General features: G+C 43.2%; 1 protein-coding gene across 5 annotated transcripts in view; it reads right to left on the reverse strand.

Annotated features, from left to right (window-relative positions):
• The window catches only part of ZNF385B (zinc finger protein 385B), a 413,608-nt gene that overhangs the window by 31,411 nt on the left and 356,169 nt on the right, over positions 1 to 26,028 (reverse strand). For all 5 annotated transcript variants that reach the window (XM_069985183.1, XM_069985182.1, XM_069985179.1 and 2 more), the window contains one exon: positions 22,324 to 22,465. In XM_069985183.1, coding sequence (XP_069841284.1) covers positions 22,324 to 22,465 — 142 coding nt within the window. The remainder of the gene's footprint in view (positions 1 to 22,323; positions 22,466 to 26,028) is intronic.

The raw sequence follows: 26,028 nt of genomic DNA on the forward strand, positions 1-26,028 counted from the left end.
ACCGTGATGATCCTGTGGCTGCTAATCTCCGAATTTTCCTGGCCGAGTTCCGCTCTGTCTTCGAGGAACCTGCCCGTGCCTCTTCAGCTGAAACTGCTCTCCTCAACCTCTCTCAAGGGAGCTCCTCTGTTGGTGACTACGCCATCCAGTTCCGCACCCTGGCGGCAGAATTAGACTGGAATGAGGCCGCTCTAATAGCCACCTTCAAGAGGGGTCTGTCCAGTCGGGTGAGAGACGTGCTTTCCGCCCGAGACCTACCTATCTCCCTGAACGAACTCATCCTACTGGCCACCAGGGTCGAAACTCGTTTTTCTGAGAGGGAGAAGGAGGTCTGGCATGAACGGCGACTAGGCCTGTCCCGTCGCCATCACCAGCTGGCGCCGGTCTTCCAGTATCCTGACGTTCCGGAGTCCCAGTCGACTCCTGAGATTCCTATGCAGGTGGAACGGGCTCACCTGACGCCTGATGAAAGACTTCGTCGTCTGGAGCTGAATCTCTGCCTCTACTGCGGTGGTTCGGATCACTTTCGGCTGAGATGTCCCCAACGTCCTCAAGCGTCCGGGAAACTCCAGCACCTAGGTCCGGTGGGAGAGGTCTCCCTGAGTGTGAATGCCACCTCTCCAAGTTTGTCTGTGCCAGTTTCCATCCAGACACCCTCAGGACAAACTCACCAAACTACTGCCTTTCTCGATTCTGGGTCAGCAGGCAATTTTTTTGCAGCTACATTGGTCCAGTGATGGCAGCTACCCGTGACACCACTAGCCAGACCCCTGTCTATCTCCTCGGTCACGGGCGAGATTCTTACCGACCATGTGCACTACCAGACCGCACCTCTAGTCCTCCAGGTGGGCACTTCACATCTGGAAAAGATCTCCTACGTCCTGCCCCATTCTTCTTCCACCATCCTCCTGGGACTCCCTTGGCTGCAATTACATGCCCCTAAACTGGACTGGAGAACCGGGAAGATTCTCAGTTGGGGTCAGGACTGTTCCAACCAGTGTCTGAGGTCACCTTAGCCTAAGCATTCTATGTTGTCACCCGAGCCCGCCAAGCCTTTGTCCGGCCTACCGGCGGAATACCAAGATTTGCCTGATGCCGCCTTCTGCAGGCAAGAAAGAGGGGGAGGCCAAAGGGGGGGGGGTACTGTCACGGCCGCGGCGGCGTCCCGTGTTCCGGGCCACCGCCGTGACCTCCTCCTGCCCCATGCAGCCGACGGCGTCCCTGTGCAGGGACCCAGCGCTGCTGCTAGTTCGGCCCCTGGGGGCGCCTCACCTCTCCTCCGCTCCTGTCTCCGTCTGTGCCGGCCGGCGCGCGCGTCCCCGCCTCCTAGGGCGCGCGCGCGCCGGCTGTCTCAGATTTAAAGGGGCAGTGCGCTCCTAACTGGTTAGTTGCACCAATCACTCCCTATAAATCCCAGCATGCCCTGTCCCTTGGGTTGGAGCCTCTACATGCTTCCCATAGCGTTTGACCCAGCCCCCTGTTGTTCCTGATACCTATCCGCTACCTGGTCCCTAGTCCTTGTTCCTGGTTCCTGCTCCCCTGTCACTCCATTGCTCCTGTGTTCAGCCTGTCACCTGCGGTTACGCCTACAGACCTCTGCCAGCACCATCTCCTGCCTACTGCTCCTGCCACGCCTCGCCTGCCGTCACTAGCAACCAAGCCAGGGGTAGCGACCTGGGGGTCGCCTGCCGCAGCAAGTCCATCCCGCCTTGCGGCGGGCTCTGGTGAATACCAGCGGCCCCTTAGACTCCGCTCCCTGGTGAGGTTAGTGCTATTGCTGGTGACGGTCCAGTGGATCCACTACTCCAGGCGTTACAGCCCTATTGCACAAAGCGATTATAGGCCGCATTTGGCTGATTATCGGCCATTACAGACGATAATTGCTTTGTGTAATAAAAGGCAAGGATCGACCGATATGCAACAATCTTTCGTCCGACCCCCCCCCTTCCGTAGCTCTCCGCGGCCCCCCTGCTGTCGGCTGTAATAGCGTAGTGTTATGCGTGTAATGGCGCATAACAAAATGATCGCAGAGGGGCGGAACATTGCCTCCTCCCCAATCTTGAATTCTAAGACTCTAAAATCCCCGCTGAATGAAGCTGTGGGCCACACATGCATACCACCGCTCCATTTATTTTTTTATGGAGCTGCTAAAGAGACACGAAAGTTACATTCGGCTTTCTTTGGTGGCGCATTCTTGCTGTTGATGAAGAAATACTGTAAGGAACTGCAGTGCTGTCTTTTTCACTTGAATTGGACAATACTAGAGTTCCTTGTACCACAGACCCTCCAAACATCGTAAGGAATGTTGTTAGTCAGACTCTCGCCAATGTTATGTTAGTGACCTATCTTCTGGAAGGACCATCAATATTAGATCAGCAATGATCTGAAGGAAAATACATTAATTCTTACAGGCTAGATAACCCCTCTAAATTCTATGGCACCAACCTTTTTATACAATTTTATATAAGATAATTAAAAAATAATAAATGTATAATTTTTACATATGATGTTATCAGACCAGCATCCCTGATTATATATTGACTCACTTGTTTGGTCAGTGGGTAATCTTCCTGTTTTGTTTGCCTCAAGTATTTATACAATGGGTCCGCAGGTTTATTATGTCATATCAGGTTTATCATGTCCTAATATTACCCAATAAAAAAAAGTGGACCACTGGTTAAAAAAAGCAATTAAAATGTTACCATTTGCAGATATAGTGGAGATTTGTTTCTTGTATACAATAGCTAATTAATTGATACAATTTTTTAAGTGAATCTGTCTTCAGGCGATGGGGGTCTTAGTTAGGGTAGCATAGTAGGGGACAGTTCTTCTCTTCTATTAGCTAAAGTGGCACATGAAACTATTGTTCTGCTTGACAAAAATTCTGATCAGAGAAAACACCAAACACACACCGGTAGTTTAGGAATCCATTGTATGCAGAGTAGAGCGCTCCCCCTGCCTTTCCCTACCCCTATCAGCAATGATTGACAACTGGCTGCTGTGTATCTGCATACACAGCAACCCATCAATCACTGTGAGGATGGCAGGAGGAGGTAGGGGGAGCGCTCCACTCATAAGTGCACTGGATTCATAAACTATATGTCTGGTGCATTCCCTGATCTCTCCTTTTTGTTAAATCCAACAATATGTTTGTGCAATTTTAGCAAATAGGAAAGTGGACCTGTCCTATGTTATGCTGCCCTATGACCTGGCAGATTCAGTTTCAAGAGTTTATCTCAGCAAAACCTTTTGGGGGTTTTGGTTGTTTTCCTACAGGAGCCACCCCTTGGCCGGGTCCTTCCCAGAGAAATATCTGGCTAGTCCTGTGTTTTGGGACTCTTAAATGAGGCTCCATTGGGCTCTTTTTTGCATAATCACAGGACCTGGTGCTGTCCCGTATCAGTCAACCGGTGATTGGCTGAGCTGTCACTCCTGAGACAAGAGTGACAGCCCGCTCAACCAATCACTGGCCGCGGAAGGGACCAAAGAAGGACCCTGAGAGAGTGTAAGGAGTGGCCTTTAGAAAATGCATTAAAACAGCTAAAAAACAGCAGGCGTTTAGCTGTTTTAATGCGATTAGTTAAAATTTGCTTCGGCACAAACCCAAACTTAACTACTAGAGATGAGCGAACCGGCCGAGGTTTAGGTTCGTATGAACCTGAACTCTGGGCTTCTGATTCCCGCTGTCTGCCCACTCCGTGGAGAGGATGGATACAGCCTGAGGACCGCCTGGAAAACTGGGATACAGCCATAGCCATAGGCTGTATCCCAGTTTTCCAGGCAGTCCTCCGGCTGTATCCACCCTCTCCACGGAGCGGGCAGACAGCGGGAATCAGAAGCCAAGAGTTCAGTTTCATACGAACCTGAACCTCGGCTGGTTTGCTCATCTCTATTAACTACATTAAAGTTTGGCTGGCCTGCCTGACCAAACTTTTGGAAGGTTCGCCCATCTCTAGCCACTATGTTTATTAGAAATTGTAATAGGTTCAGGTTTACATCTTTGATAGGGCACTTCAAACATTAGGCTATAGTATGATGAGAGCTAAACTTGCGTATTAATTGTAAGGATATTTCAAGATTTCGAGAATAAATCTAACAAACATAATAGTTCTGATATCCTAAGAATAAAAACTGCACTCTATACATTACCTGCTAATAAAATAAAGAACTGATAAACTCTTGAATCTGAAGAGCTTTACCTTATATGACCTTATTGAACAACTAAAAATATAGGATGCAATTATTCCGCAAGAAAAGTGAATGGAACAACATGAGCCGCATGTTCCCGACTTCCCTTCTAATAAACAAGAGGCTATATGAGAACTTGTTTTTTTTCCCCCTACTTTCTTCTCACTATGGTTTCAGAAAACCCAATGAGTTGAATAATGAGATTACGGGTGGCTGCATTATTTTAAGGAGTGAGCGGGCTTTTCACCTGCAGGTGTGTGCTGTTTGAACTAAGCTGAGAAAATGAGAAAATATTTAACACAACGCAGTCGTGTTACTTAAATCTGAAAATGAACGGTGTGAAAACTAGGGGGCTTCTGTGAATTCCCAGCGTGCCGGAGGTCACTGCAAAAAACACTAAATGGCTTGGGCCTCAGATGTAATTCTATTTTTGAAAGGTAAAGAATAACCTTTGTAGAACATGGTACTGTATGGGTTCCCAATAAATACTAAAATACTGCTAAATAGTATTTTTAACTATAACTATAATTTTTAATTATAACCAGACTAAGGCTATGTTCACACAACGTATATTTTTTGTAAAACCACAGCCATAGTACAACGGTCATGATTTATACGGAAATATATATGCTATTGCTGCCTAGGAATCCCGGCCGGAGTGTATAAACTCAGTATATACTCCGGCCGGGATCCCTAGCGGCGCCGCAAACAAATGGCATGTCAGTTTTCTGCAGCTGCTATTCATTGAATAGCGGCCATAGAAAACCCTGTCAGTGCACACTATGGAGCGAGAGGCTCCGGCCGCACACTCCATAGTGTGCAGTGGGGAGTTCTGATGCGGGTGCGCACGGATGCGTCAGCATCAGAACTCTGCGGCTGCAAAGATCATTCGGCCGCTACTGCAGTACCAGCCTGGATGAACTTTTCAGAGACCAGCCGTTCCGTGACCCAGCCAGGTCACGGAACGGCCATTCTCTTACTGTGTGTGCACATAGCTTAACACAGTAATAAGTTTATTTCTCGGTGGCTGCAAATCTCTGTTAAGGCACAAAAACCAAGGGATTAGTCTTACCTATATATACTTATATGGACCCCACTGTCTCGGACCCAACTTTACTCCCCTCCGTTCTCTTGATCAACACAGTAGGGTTTCCCTAGGTTGAACCTGATGGACTCTTGTCTTCTTTTAACCTTTAAAGAGGACCTGTCACCCCCTGTATCGGAGTGACAGGCTCCCGACCCCCCATTACAGTCCCCTATACTCACCTGATCCCGCCGGGTCCCGCTTTTGGATCCAGTCGGGTCACAGAGATATCAGCTCCCGAAGCCCGTCGCGTGCGCTGACAGGAGAGTCCGACGCTCATAGAGAATGAATGGGGAGTCCGATGCTCCGTCATTCTCTATGGGCATCGGACTCTCCTGTCAGCGCGCGCGCCGGGCTTCGGGAGCTGATATCTCCGTGACCCGACCGGATCTAAAAGCGGGACCCGGCGGGATCAGGTGAGTATAAGGGGCTGTAACGGGGGGTCTGGAGCCTGTCACCCCGGCACGGGGAGGTGACAGGTCTTCTTTAACTATCTTACTATGTTACTACTGTATGTCTACTGGGCCTAAACCACTATTTTCAAACTACTCCAATCAGGTCTATAATCCAGATGTCACATACTGGGCAGACTCTACTCTTCCAGCATACTCCCCAGAGGGAGTCATAAACACTCTTCACCGCTAGTCTACACCACTTTACGAAAAGGTCACACAAGGCTGTAAGCAACTTCCACAACCATATACAGGGAAATATACTCTTCATTCCTCTTCTGCTACTTTGTAAGCGAGTTTTTAAAAGCATGTTTTCATGGTTTTGTTATTTCAACCATTAACCAGGCTGCACAGTTGCAGAGGATGAGTTACACAGTACAGTTCTAGAAAGCAAACGGAGGGAAATTGGTTAATGACACACTGAGTTTGCAATGTACTATGTGAGCAGAAAGGAAAGAAACAGCAGCAGCACGATCATAGCAAGGAAAGGATAACTCAAAGCAGTTGGCTGCTACTTTTGCTGCTGAGAATAAAAGGTAGGAGGAGAGATCACACTACAGCACTAGGTACACCATTATTTACATAATGCAGATGTGTAATCAGCCGATTACAGGACCAAGAGTCGAATCCACACCAGGTATAATAAGCGCAGGAGTATTCAGATTTGCACACAACGGTGCAGCCAGGGATCATCCAGAGGTAGATGGCATAGTAAACATATACTCTTTATTGCAACGCGTTTCGGCCCTATATTGTCTAACATGGGCTTGATAAAGGCCCATGTTAGACAATATAGGACCGAAACGCGTTGCAATAAAGAGTATATGTTTACTATGCCATCTACCTCTGAATGATCCCTGGTTGCACCGTTGTGTGCAAATCTGAATACTCCTGCGCTTATTATACCTGGTGTGGATTCGACTCTTGGTCCTGTAATCGGTTGATTACAAATCTGCATTTGCTTCTCCCACCGTCGGTGGTGACGTCCCCCAGTACAGCTGCGGAGTACACCCCTTTATGCTGCATATAGAGTTGTGCCTAAATTTTGCACAACCTATCCAGGTGAGTGGATCCTTGTAAGACCCTGCTACCATTCACCTGGTTTTCTTTTATTACACGAGGAAGCGCCCCCTGTCTCTTTTTTTCTCATTATTTACATAAGGGAGAGCAGCCCTGAGCTTTATGGATGGAAACAGATAAGAGAAAAGCCTTCATACATTTTACGGGAACAGTGTGAATCACCTTCAGCAGGCAGACTGGCACAGCTTGCATCTACTCCTTTTTGTACAGAGCACATGATACGGCCTATCCTCACTTCCTGTAATTTGTCTTGATCTAGCTGTAACTAGAGACAGATTTTGCCCTTGAAAGAGGCAGTGGACAGAAGATTGCAAAGAAGGAAGACACCTAGTGGTTAGAGATGAGGGGAGAGGTCTTCCTAGGACTGCATCCAACTTCTTTAGCCACCAGTAACTAAATGCAGAGTTTTTGGGTGAACCCGAGCATAGTCGAGGTTTGTTCATCTCTACTAGTGTCCAAGATGCTAGAACAGTTTTTCTGGGGTAAGGAGTCATTTTTTTTGTAAATAAATTGATTTACACATATGTTAGGAATCACATAGGCTATTTATTTTTTTTGAATGACAGTGACCATTTAAATATTTCAGTCCACATCCATGTTTAATGTTGGCATCAGATGGAAAACTGGATATACAGTGGTCTTGCAACATTTTGAAGTTAACGGTTGTTTATTTGATAGAAAGACTTCTTACAAAAAAAGGTTTGTTTAGCTATATTTGGCCACTTTTTATTGTAGTGTCCAAGCAGATTGTAAGTTTTCCTTTATATGGTTGCAGTTAGCAGTCAGTGATGCCGGATATATGAGGACATGGTGATAATTGAAGGAAAACATGCCAATGAGAGCCTGGTGGCTAACATATCTCTCCAATGACAATGTGTTTGCAAGAAAAAAAAAGTCTCGGTGTCTGTGGCAATGACTGCTTGACTATCTTGTTTACAGTAATAAAGCTCCCCACTCGAGAATTCCTTGGTCCTGTGTAGTTATTTATTGGTCAGAGGATTTAGAAGTGATCTGAAATTACTGTACGTTCAAAGGAAAGGGAGGGCCACACTTTGGTGTCTGTCCTTCTTTGAGTAATTGCTCCCTGCAGTCATAACTGGCAAATCCAATAAAGTGTATGACTCTGAATTTCCTTCTCTCCAAATGATCGGTTTACAAGCAGAGTTGAAGAAGAAGAAAAAAATCAAACTTACTGGAGTCTCCACACATGCGACAGTGTAATTTGCTTCTTCTTCTTCTTTGGAGAAAACTGTTTTCCATTACGTTTAATGGATTCTGGATTGCAGAAAATTCTGCTCATAAAAAAAACAACAAATGTTTTATCTGGAAAATTCCTGGTTTTCAATGTCACCAGGTTCATAGCACTCCATTTTCAGAGGGCTGTGATGGACAGCGTCTTCTTTATTAGGACTGAAGACCAATTTCACTTCCAAACGGCAAGCAGAGTCTTTCCGTAGATTGTATATGATACAATGTATATATCAGATGGTGTAGAATGGTGTAGAGTTTTTAGCCATTAGTTTAGGTAAATTTTGCCAGCAATAACAACATAATAAGAATAAATTTTATTGTCATTCAACACAGGAACAATTATCGGGTCTCCTACACACGGTAGAGCAAATGCCTTTACAATAGCACGTGCAGTCCTGCAACTCTGAGTCATAGGCTCTCCGGTGTCACAGGCCACTCACAGCTCCAGCTACCAGCTATGTTCTTGCGTTTTTATACAGCAATCACTGCTTCCCACGAGGTCCTGCATTTTTAAAGGGCCAGCGCACTTTGTTATTTTCCATCTTCACCTTTTAATTGTGTTTCTAAGGTTCCCATGTGGCTCTGCAAGACTGTCTGTTTCATTGTTGCCCATTTTGTTCTTCTGACTTCAACCCATGGTAACTGAACTCTGCCAGTCCTGACCGACCGACGACTCTGTGACAACCAAACTGTGTGTCCACTACAACTTCTGACAACTTCTAATTTCTGTCATTTTTCTATGTCACTGTATCTGGAATCATCAGTAATTGCTTCCAAAGACTACAACCTGAGGAGTCTCTGTAAGAAAGCCTGCACCTCTAGTAGGGCTTAAAGGGGAACTATCAGCAGGTTAGGTAAATCTAAATCTATGTCTCTTACCTTCATCTTCGGCGCAGTTCCCATGCAGTTTTAATGTAGTGCTCTGTCCGGTAGGGCCGTTTGGAGCACTGCCCTACCCGCAGAGCGCTGATCTGATTTCACTCTACTGATTGGTATAGGCAGGCCGGCCAGGTGTAGGGCAGTACCCCAAACAACCTTACCGGACAGAGCACTACATCAAAACTGCACAGAAACGGCGCAGAATGAAGGTAAAAGATATACCTTCATCCTAAACACCTTGTGTGCAATAGTGAGATATCAGCAGATTAGATTTGTCTAACCTGCTGACAGTTCCCCTTTAAGGGCGATGACATAATCTTTCAGACTCCATTCCTCAGTAGGTCTGGCTCATAACTGAAAGTGACCCATAGAGGTCTCTACCAACGCTAAAAAAATAGGCCTTATACTCTACCCATGAAACCATGATTCTAGGAAAAAACACCCTAATAATCCTGTATCATGTATAGAAATCAGACATGGCTTTGTATGATGTATAAAAAGTGGAGGCATGCCAAGGTACATTTAGGCCTATAGGTTTCTGTGGGTGCCATATTATTGCTTCACGCAACTCACACGTTTTATTGAGCCGAGACAAGTTAACACTAAAGCTGCCCTTTCACAGTAGATAAATTTGCTGACAATTTAATACGTCCCATACGATCCCATAGAACAACAGGCATTGTTCCACCGCGGTAAAAGTACGGCCGTTGTTGCCATCGGCAACAACGGCCATACTTTTACGTAGTGTGAACATAGCCTTAAAGTGGATCTGTCACTTTCCAAACTGTTGACACTGCTAAATGCTGTTAGGTCAAGGAGACACATGGCATCTTTCATATATCTGTCTGTACTTTCAGAAAGTAAAAAAAAAAAAAATAAGCTTTTATTCTCCGGTGCACAGAGGCAAAAAGGCCTGCAGCAGATCAGAAGCTTGGGAACGCATGTCTGACACTTTGCACAGGAGAATAAAAACATTGTTTCAAGTTATGGAAGCACAGACACATATATGAAAGGTACCATGGGTCTACATGACCAAACAGCTAACACGGTCAGCAGTTTGGAATGTGAATGTGCAGCTGACAGATTCATTTTAATGTTTATCCTTAATGGCAAGCTTTGTCTTTTATTGTTGGGATGAGAATGAGAATTGCCTGGCAGCAGGTTACTATATGAACATATGGACTACTATATGAACCTATGGATAAGGGTGTACGTGTGCACATAGGCCTCAGTCAGGCAGCTAGAAAATGACTACAGTAAATTTTCATCTGTGTTTTGATTGCTAAGATCTGGACTTAAGGCTCTATTCCACATGGCAGCAGCGAGCGGGTGAGTGCGGAAGGGGCTGCGGGGAGGTGCTGGGGGGCTGCCCGGGTAATCGCTAGATCATCCGGGCAGCCCATAGCATATAGCAGTGTCTGCTGCCACTGCTTCAACATGTTTGAAAGACAAACAATGAAATGATTAGCCGACATGAATGATGCCGGCTGATCGTTTTCTTCTATTCCACGGGACGATTATCGGCCGTAATGGCCGATATCGTCCAAATACGGCCGATAATCGTTACGTGGAATAGGGCCTTTGGTTAAAAGAAACTAAACTTAACTCATCCTAGAAACCTCTTATAATGTTAGTTCCATTCACTTTACCTTCGGTGGAAACCGGTCCTCATAGATGCTATACAAATGTATTACAGCCATCTCTAAACACTGAAGCTGTAAAAATCTTAACAAGGGAAGTCTGTAATACAAACCTGGAAAATTAGCATTCTCTGGAGTATACAGACAATGTTGTTTTAATCTACATAGTTAAAACAAAGCCAAATAAGCAAGCGTGCAAACACCATCCATGTTGCCCACCGGCAAATCAAAGAAGAATAAACGTCCTATTTTTTTTTCCAGTCAGTATACATTATATAGAAGTTAAAAGAAAGACACGATTTTCCTCTTAGCAAAAAGAAGGCTGTAAATGGCAGCGTGTGATGTACGACACGGCTGTATGTTGACATAGCTGCTTTGTGCCGATGCATGCTCGTAGAAATTGTTGAGCTATTTTCTCCTTTCATTCCGCGTGGAAGCTCCATGTGCAGACATAATGGAAATCTACACTTCCTTTGTGGATGGATTTAGTTCCGATGATTGTGCTCCCTCTGTTTCCTAGGAAATGGCCAGATTCTCAATATATATTTGACTGTCATGCTTCTCTGCTTAATGGGACACCTAGTGGGTAATGAATGATTACTCCGCCGGTCCCGAGGTTAGAATAGAAATGTATTTTGTTGATTGGCTTGACTTGAAAAGAATATACAATATCTCACTTCCTTCAGAGGATTTATTACTTCCATCAGACAAGAAGTAAACACTTGGGCTCCGATGTAGCAATAATATATATTCTACATAATGGCATTGTAGATAAAGTATTATTTAAATAAGCAGATAAGCAAGTACATAAGGATCAAGGTAATATTTAATGTGCATTGCATAAATAGCAATTTAATATGAGGAAACAGAGGGTACCTGGGCCAACTACAGAAGGGGAGAGAGGTATAAAGTACCTGCAAAAGGGGGATGTATACAGTTTAGGGGACACACCTATAGAGGGGGGAGGGAGTATGGGGCTTTTCTGCAGAGAGGGGTGGATACAGTATAGAGGGAGTATACAGAATGGGGGGGGGGCTTAATGCCAAGGAGGGGGGGGGGGTGTATACAGGAAGGGGGAAGATCTACAGGGGGATATACAGTATGGGCAGGGCCGCATTTACGACTAGGCATCTGTGGTCTGGTGCCTAGGGCAGCACCTTGGGAGCAGGAGGAAAGAAACAACTTTTTTTTGTTTTTATTATTTTAGTCTCCCATCTCCTGTTCAGATTTGACAGTAAATCTGGTGTCTTTTCGAGTGGAGTGGGGTGGCTTGTATGGTGGTATTGGTCAGGTCTGATATGGCGGTGTTATCCAGTCACAGTATGGCGGTATTGGTCAGGTCTGGTGTGGCGGTGTTATCCAGTCACGGTATGGTGGTATTGGTCAGACCTGGTGTGATGGTGTTATCCAGTCACAGTGTGGTGGTATTGGTCAGGTCTGGTATGGCGGTGTTATCCAGTCACAGTATGACAGTATTGGTCAGGTCAGGTATGGCGGTGTTATCCAGTCGCAGTATGGAGGTATTGGTCAGGTCTGGTATGGCGGTGTTATCCAGTCGCAGTATGGAGGTATTGTTCAGGTCTGGTGTGAGCGGTGGTAAATGTGACGCCTGGAGCTATTACCTACCAATGTACCAATCCTGTGGTGAGAATTACTTCAGACAATATGCAGACTGCTTTAATCATTGATTGAATGTGGAAATTTGTTTATGTTTTAAGCAGCTAAAAACCACGAAAAACGTGATTCAGACAATGTTTCTACATGTAGAGAAAGCATGTGGCCGAAACCACGCCCAAGAATGGGCATCTTCAGGTTTAGTGCCTAGGGCAGCAGCAGCTGTTAATACAACCCTGAGTATGGGGGGCCTTAATGAAGTTGGAGGGGAGGGGTCGTGGTGGTGGTATACAGTATGGGGGCCTTGCTGCAGAGTAGGGGGGGTATACAGTATGGAGAGATCTGCAGGGGGGTATAAAGTATGGGGGGCTTAAAGTGAGGAGGGGGGTATTAAGTATGGAGACCTAGCTACAGAACTTACGCTATAGGAGCCTAATAATAGTGGGCATATAGTATAGAGTGGGGCATACGGTGTAGGGGTATACCGTGTTTCTCCAAAAATAAGACGTACCACAAAAATAATCTTATCTGAGAAACACAGTAACTACAAGAACAAGACTTTCCTGTAGTTATTAAACTACAAAAAGGTTGGCTACTGTATGTTAGCAGGGCCATAGCTAAAGAAATGGCTGCTTTTTTTTGCTTAACAGCACCCTCTTGACCTTGTGCTCTATCCTGGATTGAAGCTCATTCCTATTCAGTTAAAGGTGTAGTAGGCGGTCTGTTTTAAGACATACACTGCCTCTATTAATGTACTGTATTCTCACCTGACTAGGTATATATGGTGGGAATACCTCAATTTTAAAGCATACAATGGTGCAAAATTGGAAGTTCATCAAGGTATAGTATAGGTCCAAGACCCATGTACTTAGGAATACTGTATATATTTACTGTATAGGTAAACCTATGTCTTTCATGATACTGTGTATTTTTGTGAGGTTTCTGCTCATGAATTTATCCATATTTATAACATAAATTATTGATTAGTATATCCAAGTGATGCCCATTTGATCTGTAAATGTGGCGCTTGGACCCAAGAAGTCTCTCCAAAATCAGTGCTATTAGGGAAATTGTGCTCTTTATCCTTTAGGTCTCGGCCAGGGTTACAGTCATGACTGCTGGCAATAGTAATGGTCATGATGCTGATGGTGGCTGTCAGATGGTTGCAGAAAACAGGTCCACCTTGCTTAGGATAGACATACATCAGAAGTGGATGGAGGACAGAAATGTGGGTGGAGAAAGTAGTAGAGCAATTAATCACTTTTCTAAAGTTGTATTCTCTAGTTTGCACTGGTTTTACCAAGCCCAGATCCTAATTCACCTAAGGGGAGGAAGCGCTGTCATTTCATTTGTATGTGCCTACAGATGTGCCAAGAAGCGTTCAGGACAGCTGCAGAAAGACACTCTCATTACCACTATAAATTAAAGTAATTTGTCAACGTAAAAATGACAGCCTCAGGCTGGGTTCAAACTTAGGGTCTTTAAAAAAAAAAAAAAGCAAATCAAAATGCCTTTCGGCTTTTTTGGACTAGAAAACTCAGCAGCAAGTTAGTATGGAGTCAATGGAGAAATATCTCCTTAGCACTGTAATGCCACAGAATTCTGGCCAAAAAACATTTAATTGTTTTTTGGCCAGAATTCTGTGGCATTACAGTGCTAAGGAGATTCAAAGAGCTTCCCAATTCCCGGCATAATATTGATACAGCATGCCAGGCGGGGAAACATTCCATTACAGGGCTTCCCCGTCTGTAGGTCCCGTAATCTATAGGACGTGTTAATGTAGCCTTAAGGTTTTTTTTTGCATAGGGGTAATTTTCATGTGTCATGTTTTGTGCCCCCTCCCTATTGAGCACTATAATTAAGCTCCAGGGCCATTGGCCCAGATTTATCAAAATATGTGTTCAAAATATACATTGGTGTAACCTGCCCACAGCAACCAATCACAGCTCAGCTTTAAACTCTGGTAAAATGAAAGAGGAGCTGTGATTGGTTGCTGTGGGCAGTTTGCACCCTTTGATAAATCTTGGCCATTATGCATATCCAGGAGACATCCAGTTTACTTACACGGGGCTGGAGAGTGGTGGCCAGAGAGCTACTGTGCATGCTCTACAAATGTGTATTCCTGAGAACCCAGTCAGGTTCATGGGATCATACACAGATACCAATGTGGAAGTGTGGCCACCACTTCAGTCCTGTATCCAGTGGAAGTTTTTTAACATAAGTGACTATAGAGAAATATACAGAGAAAAAAGGGGGAAAAAAAACTTTTAACTATTAACTTCACAAGTGACAACACAAGTTATTATTACTAAAATAGAAATAGCCATTTACTGTTATAGGGTATGCCGGTGGCAGAATATGCTATAAAGATCCTGCAGGTACGCTGTCTTTTCAGGCGAGCAGCTGAGACGGAATTCTTCTGGAAGTGCCACTAACTGCAATGAGTCAACAACGTTTCCAGAAGAACTCTGGTGTGTGCCTGAAGAGACAGTATACCAAAAGTTGAAAAACATTTGTTAGACAAATCTCTTAGGTCAACAAAAAAACAATATACCCTGTATTTCTCCAAAAATAAGGCAGGGTCTTATATTATTTGGTCTAAAAATTTTTGGAAACATAGTATGCCCTTACACTGTAGCCTTACTCTATATGGTAGTTATCCACCAAACTGTATGCCCTACTGTTGTTAGGCTCCTATTCTGTAAGTTCCCCTGTAGTTAGGCCTCCTCCCCCTTTGTAGTTTCCCCCCAATACTGTATACATCTCCCTCAGCAGTGAGGACCCCCACTGTGTATACCTCCACCCTCTCTGTAGTTCTTCCCCCATACTTTATACCTCCCTCCCCCTGTAGTTCTTCCCCCATACTGTATACCTCCCCCATACTGTATACATCCCTCCCCCCTGTAGTTATTCCCCCATACTGCATACCCCCCCTCTGTAGTTTTTCCCCTATACTGTATACCTCCCTCCCCTTCTGTAGTTCTTTCCCCATACTGTATACCTCCCTCCCCCGCTGTAGTTCTTTCCTCATACAGTATACCTCCCTCCACCTCTGTAGTTCTTTCCCCATACTGTATACCTCCCTCCCCCGCTGTAGTTCTTTCCTCATACTGTATACCTCACCCCCCCTCTGTAGTTCTTCCCCCACACTGTATACCTCCCTCCCCCTGTAGTTCTTCCCCCATACTGTATACCTCCCTCCCCCATGTAGTTCTTCCCCATACTGTATACTTCCCTCCCCCTCTGTAGTTCTCCCCTCATACAGTATACCTCCCTCCTCCCTTTGTAGTTCTTCCCCAATACTGTATACCTCCCTCCTCCCTCTATAGTTCTTCCCCCATACTGTATACCTCCCTCCCCCCTTAGTTCCTTCCCCATACTGTATTACCTTCCTCCTGCCTCTGTAATTCTTCCCCCATACTGTATACCTCCCTCCCCCTCTGTAGTTGTTCCCCCATACTGTATACCTCCCTCTCCCCCTCTGTAGTTCTTCCCCCATACTGTATTACCTCCCTCCTCCCTCTGTATCTCTGTAGTTCTTCCCCCATACTGTATACCTCCCTCCCTCTGTAGTTCCTCCCCCATACTGTATACCTCCCTCTGTTGTTCTTCCCCCATAATGTATTACCTCCCTCCTCCCTCTGTATCTCTGTAGTTCTTCCCCCATACTGTATACCTCCCTCCCTTTGTAATTCTTCCCCCATACTGTATACCTCCCTCCCCCCTCTGTAATTCTTCCTCCATACTGTATACCTCCCTACCCCCTCTGTAGTTCTTCCCCCATACTGTATACCTCCCTCTCCCCCTCTGTAGTTCTTCCCCCATGCTGTATACCTCCCTCCCCCCTCTGTATCTCTGTAGTTCTTCCCCCATACTGTATACCTCCCTCCCTCTGTAGTTCTTCCCCCATACTGTATACCTCCCTCTGTAGTTCTTCCCCCATGCTGTATACCTCCCTCCCCCCTCTGTATCTCTGTAGTTCTTCCCCCATACTGTATAACTCCCTCCCTCTGTAGTTCTTCCCCCATACTGTATACCTCCCTCCTCCCTCTGTAGTTCTTCCCCCATACTGTATACCTCCCTCCCCCCTCTGTAGTTCTTCCCCATACTGTGTACCTCCCTCCCCCTGTAGTTCTTCCCCCATACTGTTAACCTCCCTCCTCCCTCTGTATCTCTGTAGTTCTTTCCCCATACTGTATACCTCCCTCCCTCTGTAGTTCTTCCCCCATACTGTATACCTCCCTCCCTCTGTAGTTCTTCCCCCATACTGTATACCTCCCTCCCTCTGTAGTTCTTACCCCATACTGTATACCTCCCTCCCCCCTCTGTAGTTCTTCCCCCATACTGTATACCTCCCTCCCCCCCGTAGTTCTTCTCCCATACTGTATAAATCTCCTCTCTGCAGGTAGCCCTAAATCTTTATACCTCCCCCCCCCCCTGTACTAGGTTCCACGTACCCTCTGTCTCCTCATATTCAGTGTCCCCTACTTTGCATCTTCTTACCACTTTTGCCTCCCCTGCGGCTTGTGTTGAAGTGGGGGCGGAGCATAAAAAGTCTGGCACTGATTGGCCTATGATGAGCCACCCAGTGTCAGGGATCTGGTCAGCTGACTATAATTAGGGCTTATTTTTGGAGTAGGGCTTATATTTGAAGCTCACTCCAAAAAGCCTGCAAAATGAAGCTAGGTCTTATTTTTGGGGTAAGTCTTATTTTCAAACAAACACAGTAGATGAATCACTATGATCAACAAATAAGATAATAAGAGGAGGAAAGAAGAAAAGACATTTCAGAAACACCTTGCACAATGCACTCTCAAAGCCTTGGACTGTAAATGACTGGGTGACATTTTATAAAGGTAATGACCAAAATGGAGTAAAAGCTATAAATGGCGACCAGTGCTACTGTGGAAATGTCACACATCTATTTTTTGACATTCAGTTAACTGTAAATAATCATTTTGGAAAAGAGTGAACAAGATGGGACGAGAAGAACAGGGCAGCCAATATACTTACACACAATGATATCCTGTATAGTAAACTATGGGTCATTGTTTGCTATAATGTATTAATAATGTGCTTCAACATACTCTATATTCTCCCTGTAAAACAGAGCTACAGATAGTCTTTGGGGAAGTTTTTGCATCTGTTTTTAGCCTAATTTTGCACTAGTAGGCCATGTTCACACAACATAAGTTCCGTACCAATCATGGCCGTTGTTGCAACGGCCATGATTGGTACGGAACCTATGTTGTGCTGCAGGCCGAGGGAATCCCGTCCGGAGTGTATATACAGGGTATACACTCCGTCTGGAATCCCTAGCGGCGATGTAGAAAACCCTGGCAGTGCACACTATGGAGCGTGCGGCTCCGGCCGCACACTCTATAGTGTTCAGTAGGGAGTTCTGATGCAGGCACATATGCACGTATGCGCCCACATCAGAACTTAGCGGTACCACAGGGTCACTGAACGTAGTCTCAGACTACATGTGAACATAGCCTTATCCTGTCAGTGACCTTTTAGACACATTTATCAAGTAATTGCACCATTTCTTTTTCCGAAAAGCTAACCCTGTTAGCTATTAATTGAATGAGACACATGGTACCTTTCATATATCTGTCTGTGCCTCCATAACATAGAAAAATGTATTTATTCTTCAGTGCAGAGATGTCCCGAAGCTGCTGAAGTTTTGAAGGCTATAACACCTGCTCTCTCCTCCTACCGATCACTATCACGTCACGATTGACAGTCAGATTGGAATCTTGGTCCTGCTTCCACACCTCGCACTTGCACACAATATGTATGCACAGCGTAGGAACAAGATTTAAAAGCAGGGCTTAGAGCTTGGAGGTGACATTCTACAAGCGGGGATAGTGATAAGATGGAGAGCGAGAAGGGATTCCAGCCCTCCGCAGTTTAAGAGCTTGGATACGCCTCTTTGACACTTTGCACCACAGAATAAAAGCATTTTTCTATGTTCTGCAAGGACAAACGGACATATGGAGGGTACCCTGTGTCTTCTTGATCTAACAGGTATCTAACAGTGTCAGTAGTTTGGAATGTGAATTACAGATTTACATGTACAGTAGTATTCACAAGTATTTTTAGCCAAAACCAGGAGTGGAACCAACAGAGAACAACAGGCTATTTCAAGGCACTGCAAAATAACAGCTCCTATTTGAATTTAAAATAACGGCCGCTGTTGTCAGTTTTTGATTATTTCAATTGAAGTATATGTAAACAACGGCCGTTGGTTCACACAATGTGTAAAATAATGGCAGCTATTTGCAGCAGTCATCAAATTAATGTTTGTGTCATTAAAGGAGAAGTCCAGACAGGGCGATTTTTTGTAAAAGTGGATGACGTGTGCCGCCACTCTGGTCCTCCGGTCCCCCGCTTCCTGGTCTGAGTTGGGACCCAGGTTGTGATATGTCAGGCCCTCTCAACTAGTCAGTGGCCGAGGTGGGACACCGTTATGGCTGATGAATGGCTGAGTGGACCTGACATGTCACAACCTGGGTCCCAACTCTGACCAGGAAGCATCCAGGGACCTGGAGAACCAAAGCAGCGGTATATGGCATCAGTGCTGGAGCCAGGGAGGCAAGAGAACGTTATTCCTTTCAGCCTCCCCCTCCCCGGAGGACATAAATCTGCGGCTGTTATTTTACATGGTTCACAGGTAGATTTTTTCACTGTCTTTTCAACAAAATTCAATGGACCTTTTAAAATTAGCCCACCCAATAGGGCCATCATCCACCTGAACTAGAAAAATGTACCAACGACCATCACTGTAACAATGGCTGCCAAATTGTGTTAAACAACGGACGTTATTTGATACTCAAAATAAAGGCTGTGGTTTTGAGTATCAAACAACAGCCCTTGAAAAAAATCACTGTGTGAACATAGCCTAACAGAAAGATTTGCACCTTTGTTTGTGTTTCAGATTCATACTTGTCTTTAGCTAAAAATGTTGTTGCTTTCTATGCTTTTTGTATACAACTCCCCAATATATCGAAACATTTTAACTAAAGTACAAGCAATTCCACTTAATTAAAAAAATTTAAGTGCATGCATATTACTTTAATAAAGTAATATTAATTAATTAATTTCTTTCTTTGTTAATAGTATTGTCCTCATCATCAATTTTCCATTTTGTTTCTATATTTAACACTCCCTCCATATTAAGAAGGGATTATCATACAATAGATAGCATATGGAATTGCTTTATAATATTTTGGGTATTTGCTTGTTTTTTTTTTTTTTTTTTTTTGATTTATAGTTTTATTGCAAGATTTTTATAAATTTTACATACAAACAAGGGGACAACAACACGTTGTCCATAACACTTACAAACATAAAAAGAAAAAAAGACAAAAAAATGCAGAGATATAAAGTACAAGGTAACAGAAATAAACAATAGACAAATAAACTAACAGATGAGCCATCTCCTATCCAAGGGAATGAATTACAACCTTATAGGTTAGCACAGTTTTAATAGTATAGTGTTCTGAGTAAGGGCAATACTAATCTGGTTGTCTCTAGTGTAGCACAATAATCTTTAATGTAACGCAATTCAGGGTGGCATTATGCCTAAGTCTTCCTGATCAATTAATCGCAGAAGAGGTATGACACCTGACAGACCATATGTGTTGCCCACACTAATGGGCAGTGAGAGCAGCTAAAGGCTGAGAGTCCGCTATTTGCATGAGAGGAGATAAGGAACGATTTATCCATTTCTCCCAATTGGACCTCACTTTAGCGAGAGACCCCAATCTGTTAGCAATGGACAGTTCCATCTGACAATTATAATTAACCACATTGCATATTTCACTGATGGTTGGTATTGTTGTACTTTTCCATAATTTTGCAATACAATTTCTGGTGGCTAGGAGTATGTGTGAGAAAACTGTGAGGTCAGGTAAACCCCAATCCTCGGACCCCAAGCCTAATAGTGCTAATCCTGGTGACCATGGAACCTTAAAGGTAAGAATACTCTTTATAAGTGTGTATACTTGAGCCCACATTAGCTGGATCTTTGGGCAGTTCCACCAGATATGGAGTAGATTTCCTATTTCTTTTTGGCACCTCCAGCATAATGGAGATGAGGTGGGGTATATCTTGGACAGTCGGTAGGGGGTTAGGTACCACCTGTATAATAGTTTGCGTGAGGCTTCTAGATGGTTGATACACCTGGACACTCTAGATACTATGGTATTATTTGCTTGTTTTTTATGTTGAGATTTCCAGTCTAAATCCATGCAATATACATGATGAATGGATTTGTGAACAGTGCATTAGACAAATTGGATTTTTATCTGTTCAGTCGTATCGTTTTCATATGAATCCAACTTGTAAAAACTCTGTATGACTCCATATAAAGATCAAGGGGGTTCCATATTACTGCTGGGTAGCACGTAATATGGCCACATGCATAAGTTATACATCTAATTCTTCCTTGTTTTGTCACATTTCCTAATTTTCCTGTAAAGATTTAGGCCCCAGCACATTTCCAAGTTATGTACTGAAAATACACAGAGGCCATGGACTATGGAATCATGGGCACTTTATAGATCTCTGTAGGGTGTCTCTGTACAGTTCCGTTCTATGAGGTTATTTTCCCTTCAAACAATGTTTCTAGGACATAACAGTGTTTGATGAAATATGGAACTTTTTTTCTTAGATTTATATAAAATTTGAGAAAAAAAAATCTTCTGTATGTCTAAGTTTTAAATCCTGAGTCATATAGAGGTAAAATAGAACCCTATAAAATCTATGTGTGCCATATAAATACAGGTTTGCCGACACAATCCTAGGAACTGATTGGAATTTATACAAACCGGTCATGGGAACAAGGAAAAATGTCACAATTTTTATTTTTAAAGTTTTCAAGGTATGTAAATTCTCAGAACAACTTAAAGGGGTTGTCAGAGTTAATACCATTGATAGTCTATGAATGTCTGATCAACAGGGTGTGGACAATTGGCCTCATTGGGAGAGATGTTGCAACGACACCCATACACAGCAAATGGTATCAGAATTTAATTCATGGTAATTCTAAGGTAGCTTAGCTGCAGTACCCATGCCACCACTATACAGCAGACAGTACAAGGCACAATTCTATGTGTATGAGTGCTGGTGTAGTGGCTCCCCCAAAAGGCTGGTCAGTGGTTGCACTGGCTGTTGGCTGTCCATCAATCTGACATAGGTGATTAAGGTTATAAACCCCTTTAAGGCTATGTTCACACTATGTAAAAGTACAGCTGTACTTTGCACGTGTATGCACATTGCCTCTTCTTCTATGGGATCCCGGCCGGAGCGTATACACATCGTATACGCTCCGGCCGGATCCCATGCGGCGCCGCAAACAACTGACATGTCAGTTTTCTGCACCCACAATTCAGTGAATTGCGGCCGTAGAAAGACCTGTCAGTTTACACAATGAAGCGAGCGGCTCCGGCCGCTTGCTTCATTGTGTGCTATGAGAGTTTCCGGCCGCAGTGTTCTGATGCGGGTGCATCACCAAGCGCCCGCAACAGAACATTGCGGCCGGAAAGATCATCTGACCGGTACTGCAGTACCGGCCTGGATGATCTTTGCAGAGACCAGCTGTTCCGTGACCTGGCCGGGTCACGGAACGGCCGGTCTCTTACAGCGTGTGAACATAGCCTAAAGCATGGGCCTCCAAACTGCGGCCCTCCAGCTGTTGCGAAACTACAACTCCCATCATGCCTGGACAGCTAAAGCTTTGGATGGGAAATGTAGTTTTGCAACAGCTGGAGGGCTGCAGTTTGGAGAACCATGGCCTAAAGGTTTCATGAAAATAATGGAAAGGCCAGGCCCGCCTCCAAAAATAAGAAATATTAACAACTAAAATTTAGATGAGGGAAAACAATAAGAAATAACCATTGTACATATTTAACTGACATTATAAATTTTTTCTGATGTGATTTTAGAATAAATATAGTTTTGCGGCTTAATGCCATGATTACCTTATTTACTTATCGCCCTTTATAAAATGTCAGCCTGTTATTCCTGCAGAATATTTGACATTCATTAGATTTGTTCACAAATACAGTCACATGTTCATGTTCAGATAAGGTAAAGAAAACGAATCACAAAAAACAACAGTTTTATTGACCTGATTTGTGGCTGGCCGTTGAGCTCGTAATAGCCTTGGCGCTGTCCTTGGGAGAACCCGTTTTTTGCTTATTTTTCGTGGACTCTAGTGTTTTGAGCTTCTTGGCATGTTTACTGCCTTTGTAGTGCGCTTCAGCTTGGCTCTACAAAGGAGAACAAATCAGGCTTATTTTCTTACCTATTTGCACAACACAATTGGGTAATGAACTTTATGAGGAAGGACACAAACACATACTACATGTATAAATCAACAGTTATAAAATCCATGAAAGGCACTAATGTGTAGTATATATATATGTAGTATACCATACCCTATATTTATATATCCTATATTTATATATATATATATATATATATATATATATATATATATTAATGTGTATATATATATATATATATATATATATATATATATATATATATATATATATTTGTGTTGAGCGAATGTCTTAAAATTTAGTTTGTGGGAAAAGTTAGAAATTTGCAAATTTCATGAACCGAACTTAACGAATCTATACATATCTTTTCACGCTCCCCCGGTGTCCTCTTCCATGTCTTCAGCCACCTCCAGCCTGCTCAGGCAATCACTGGCCAGGATGCTGTCCCTTTTCAGTCAGTTAGTGATTGGCTGAGTGGGCTATCACTCTCTGTTCGGCCAATCACTGACTGACTGAGAAGGGACAGCACCGCAGCAAGTTATTGGCTCAGCGAGCTGTGACTCTTGTGTCTTGAAAGTGACAGCCTGCTCAGCCAATCACTGGTTGCGGTGCTGACCTCAGTCAATGATTGCCTGAGTGGGCTGCAGGCAACTGAAAACATGGAAAACAACAATGGGGGAGCACAGACAGGTCAATGAACCTTTTATAATTTTTTAAAGAATTTTTTGAATGAATTTAGCAAAAATTAGCTTTGTCAATTAATCTAATTTTTGCTAAATTCGATTCCTTCATTATATAGACCTTTTCACTTTTTTCATATTTAATTGTGTTGCAGTACTAAAATAAAATAAATTAAGTTTTTCCCATAAGTTAACCCTATCTTGACAAAGTTAAAACATAATGTTAAACATTTTAGACAACTTATTGAAAACAAAAGGCTAAAATATTGCAGTGAAGTTTTCAGACTCTTTACGAAGTATGTAGTTTATTCAACTTTACATTGATTCCAGCCTGGATTTGGGCATTTCTGCCATTCTTCTCTGCAGATCCTCTCAGGCTTTGTTAGGTTGGATAGGAACCATTGGTGGATTCCATATTCTGGTTTCTTCAGAGAGGATCAATTGGGTTCCGGTCAGGTATCTGGCTGGGCCACACAAAAGCATTCACAGAGTTGTTCCTAAGCTTAGGTTCATTGTCCTGTTGGACAGTGAAACTTTGGCCCAGTCTGAGGTCCAAAGTACCCTGGATTAGGTTTTTATTAAGAATATTTCTGTACTTTCCTCCATTCAGCTTTTCCTCAACCCTGACCAGTCTTCCTCTCCCAGCCAATTAAAAAACACCCCTGCAGCAATTCTTCCATTGAAGAATAATGAGGGTCACTGTCCTCTGTTGTTATGGCTTTTTCAGTGCAGCAGAATTTTTATTCACCCTTCTTCAGGTCAGTGCCTCCACATAGTCCTGTTTCTGAGCTCTATAGGCATCTCTTTCCTCCCCATGGCTGTGAGACTTTATAATAGATGGGGCTGTGCCTTATGAAGATTGTCCAATCAATTACTACAGGTGACTCCAATCAAGGTGCAAAAACATCTTAGAAATGATCAAGAGAAATCAGAGCCCCAAGAGTTACAGTTCAAGTCTTATAGCCAAGGGCCTGAATAATTCTGTCAATGAAAAATTTAATTTTCTCCTCTTTAATAAATTAGCAAAAATTTCCAAAAATTGTGCCCCATCATAAAAAAATGAAAAAAAGTGTATGGGTCTATTTAGATTTTTTTATGAATACTAGAAGAGAATTATAGCAGTTTTATGAAAACAGAGAAAATAGGTAAGTGCAAGGATTTAAGGATGAAAGGATTGGGTCTGAGGGCTAGTATTTGCCAAAATGGTTCAAGAGAAGACAACGGGGAACAGAAAGGATTAGAGGAGTCTAAAGTTCAGTAAATATAATGTATATTGAAGGTCAGTCTGTCTGTTTGGATCCCACATATATCTAAACTAACTTAAAAAATTAATGGTAGACTAGATAGATCTCATATGGCATTCTTCCTTTATCAATCTTCTACAATTCTATATAATGTATCCACAGGAATGAGCACCAAACAAAGCAGATGCAGTGGGCCCACCTTCAGTCAGTGGATATAGGGATCAGTTTGGATAATTAAAGGTAAGATAAAAAAAAAAAAATCTAATACAATTAACTGAGAGATCAAGGAAGGAACAAATTTGGGCACCCTGAATGATGTCCAAATCTCACACATTGCTAAATGTGGCCATGTTGGAGTAAGGCCCCATTCCTGTTTTGTTTTGAGACCTGTCATTTTTTATTATGCTCCTAAATATTAATGGTTAGACCCTTTTAGTGTCTCTTAAAGGGAATGTATCACCTATATTTTTATTCATTAGGGAAAAATTCTTTTTTTAATAGTAAATGTTTTTAATTATGTTCATTATGTTTTTCGACGGCCATCTTGCTGTAGCTTCTTTTAACAGCATTAAAGGGGTTATCCAGCGCTACAAAAACATGGCCACTTTTCCCCCTACTGTTGTCTCTAGTTCAGGTGCAGTTTGCAATTAAGCTCCATTTACTTCAATGGAACTGAGTTTCAAAATCCCACCCAAACTGGAGACAACAGTAGGGGGAAAGTGGCCATGTTTTTGTAGCGCTGGATAACCCCATTAAGAGAAATGCCTTATAGCAACCACCATGTACAGAGAACCACCATGGACTTTTAAGATAGTTTTTTAGACATGCTCCGTGACCTTTGCAGAGGTCAATGTGAAGGGAGTAGAAGATATTGAGCTCAGCTGGAAATGACCTGACCTCTTCTAATATATCTACTGGTGTCACCTTTCACTGTGATCATCAGGAAGCTGCTAAAAAAATTTCTCTACAGAACAGGAAGTCTCAGCTTAGTTTTAGGCCTAGTGGCCAGAATAAAAACTGCAAGATTTCAGGATAACAAAAATAGTAAAATAGGAAAAACCACATCTACCATTCAAAACCATTGAGCAGTCAAATGTCTAGGAATAAAAGTAAGCAACTTTTTGGCGGCAAAGCTCCACTGAATCTACGGGATCCTTCTGGCCACCCCGATAACCACTTTTAATAACGATCGTCTGATGATAAGGCGACAGTATAAATTATTGCCTGAACGGCGTCATTACATGAGGTGAGAAATGGTGCAGAAAAAATATATAATGTGCAATGCACTGTATCTAACATGGCTACATTGGTTAAAATACCAACATTAATACAATTCACATTACTCCAGGTCTTAATGGTCGATTTCATTAGATGTGATCTGTTATGTATTCCCACATTAAGCAAATGAAATACTCCCCCTGCATCAATGATGTGAGGGATTTAATCAGCTGCCTAATGCTGTAATTGTCATAATTGTATTTCCTGAATTCCATTTGTCCTATGATATAAAGATATATAGCCAAGAATGAATATTAGATATGCAAGATCATGCTGTAAAATTAAACAGGAAATCACAACATCGGCTTGCTTGGGAGATGTCCAAAGATAGGGGACGTCTCCATGA

Source organism: Dendropsophus ebraccatus, chromosome 9, assembly GCF_027789765.1.
Source record: "Dendropsophus ebraccatus isolate aDenEbr1 chromosome 9, aDenEbr1.pat, whole genome shotgun sequence".
Taxonomy (NCBI): domain Eukaryota; kingdom Metazoa; phylum Chordata; class Amphibia; order Anura; family Hylidae; genus Dendropsophus; species Dendropsophus ebraccatus.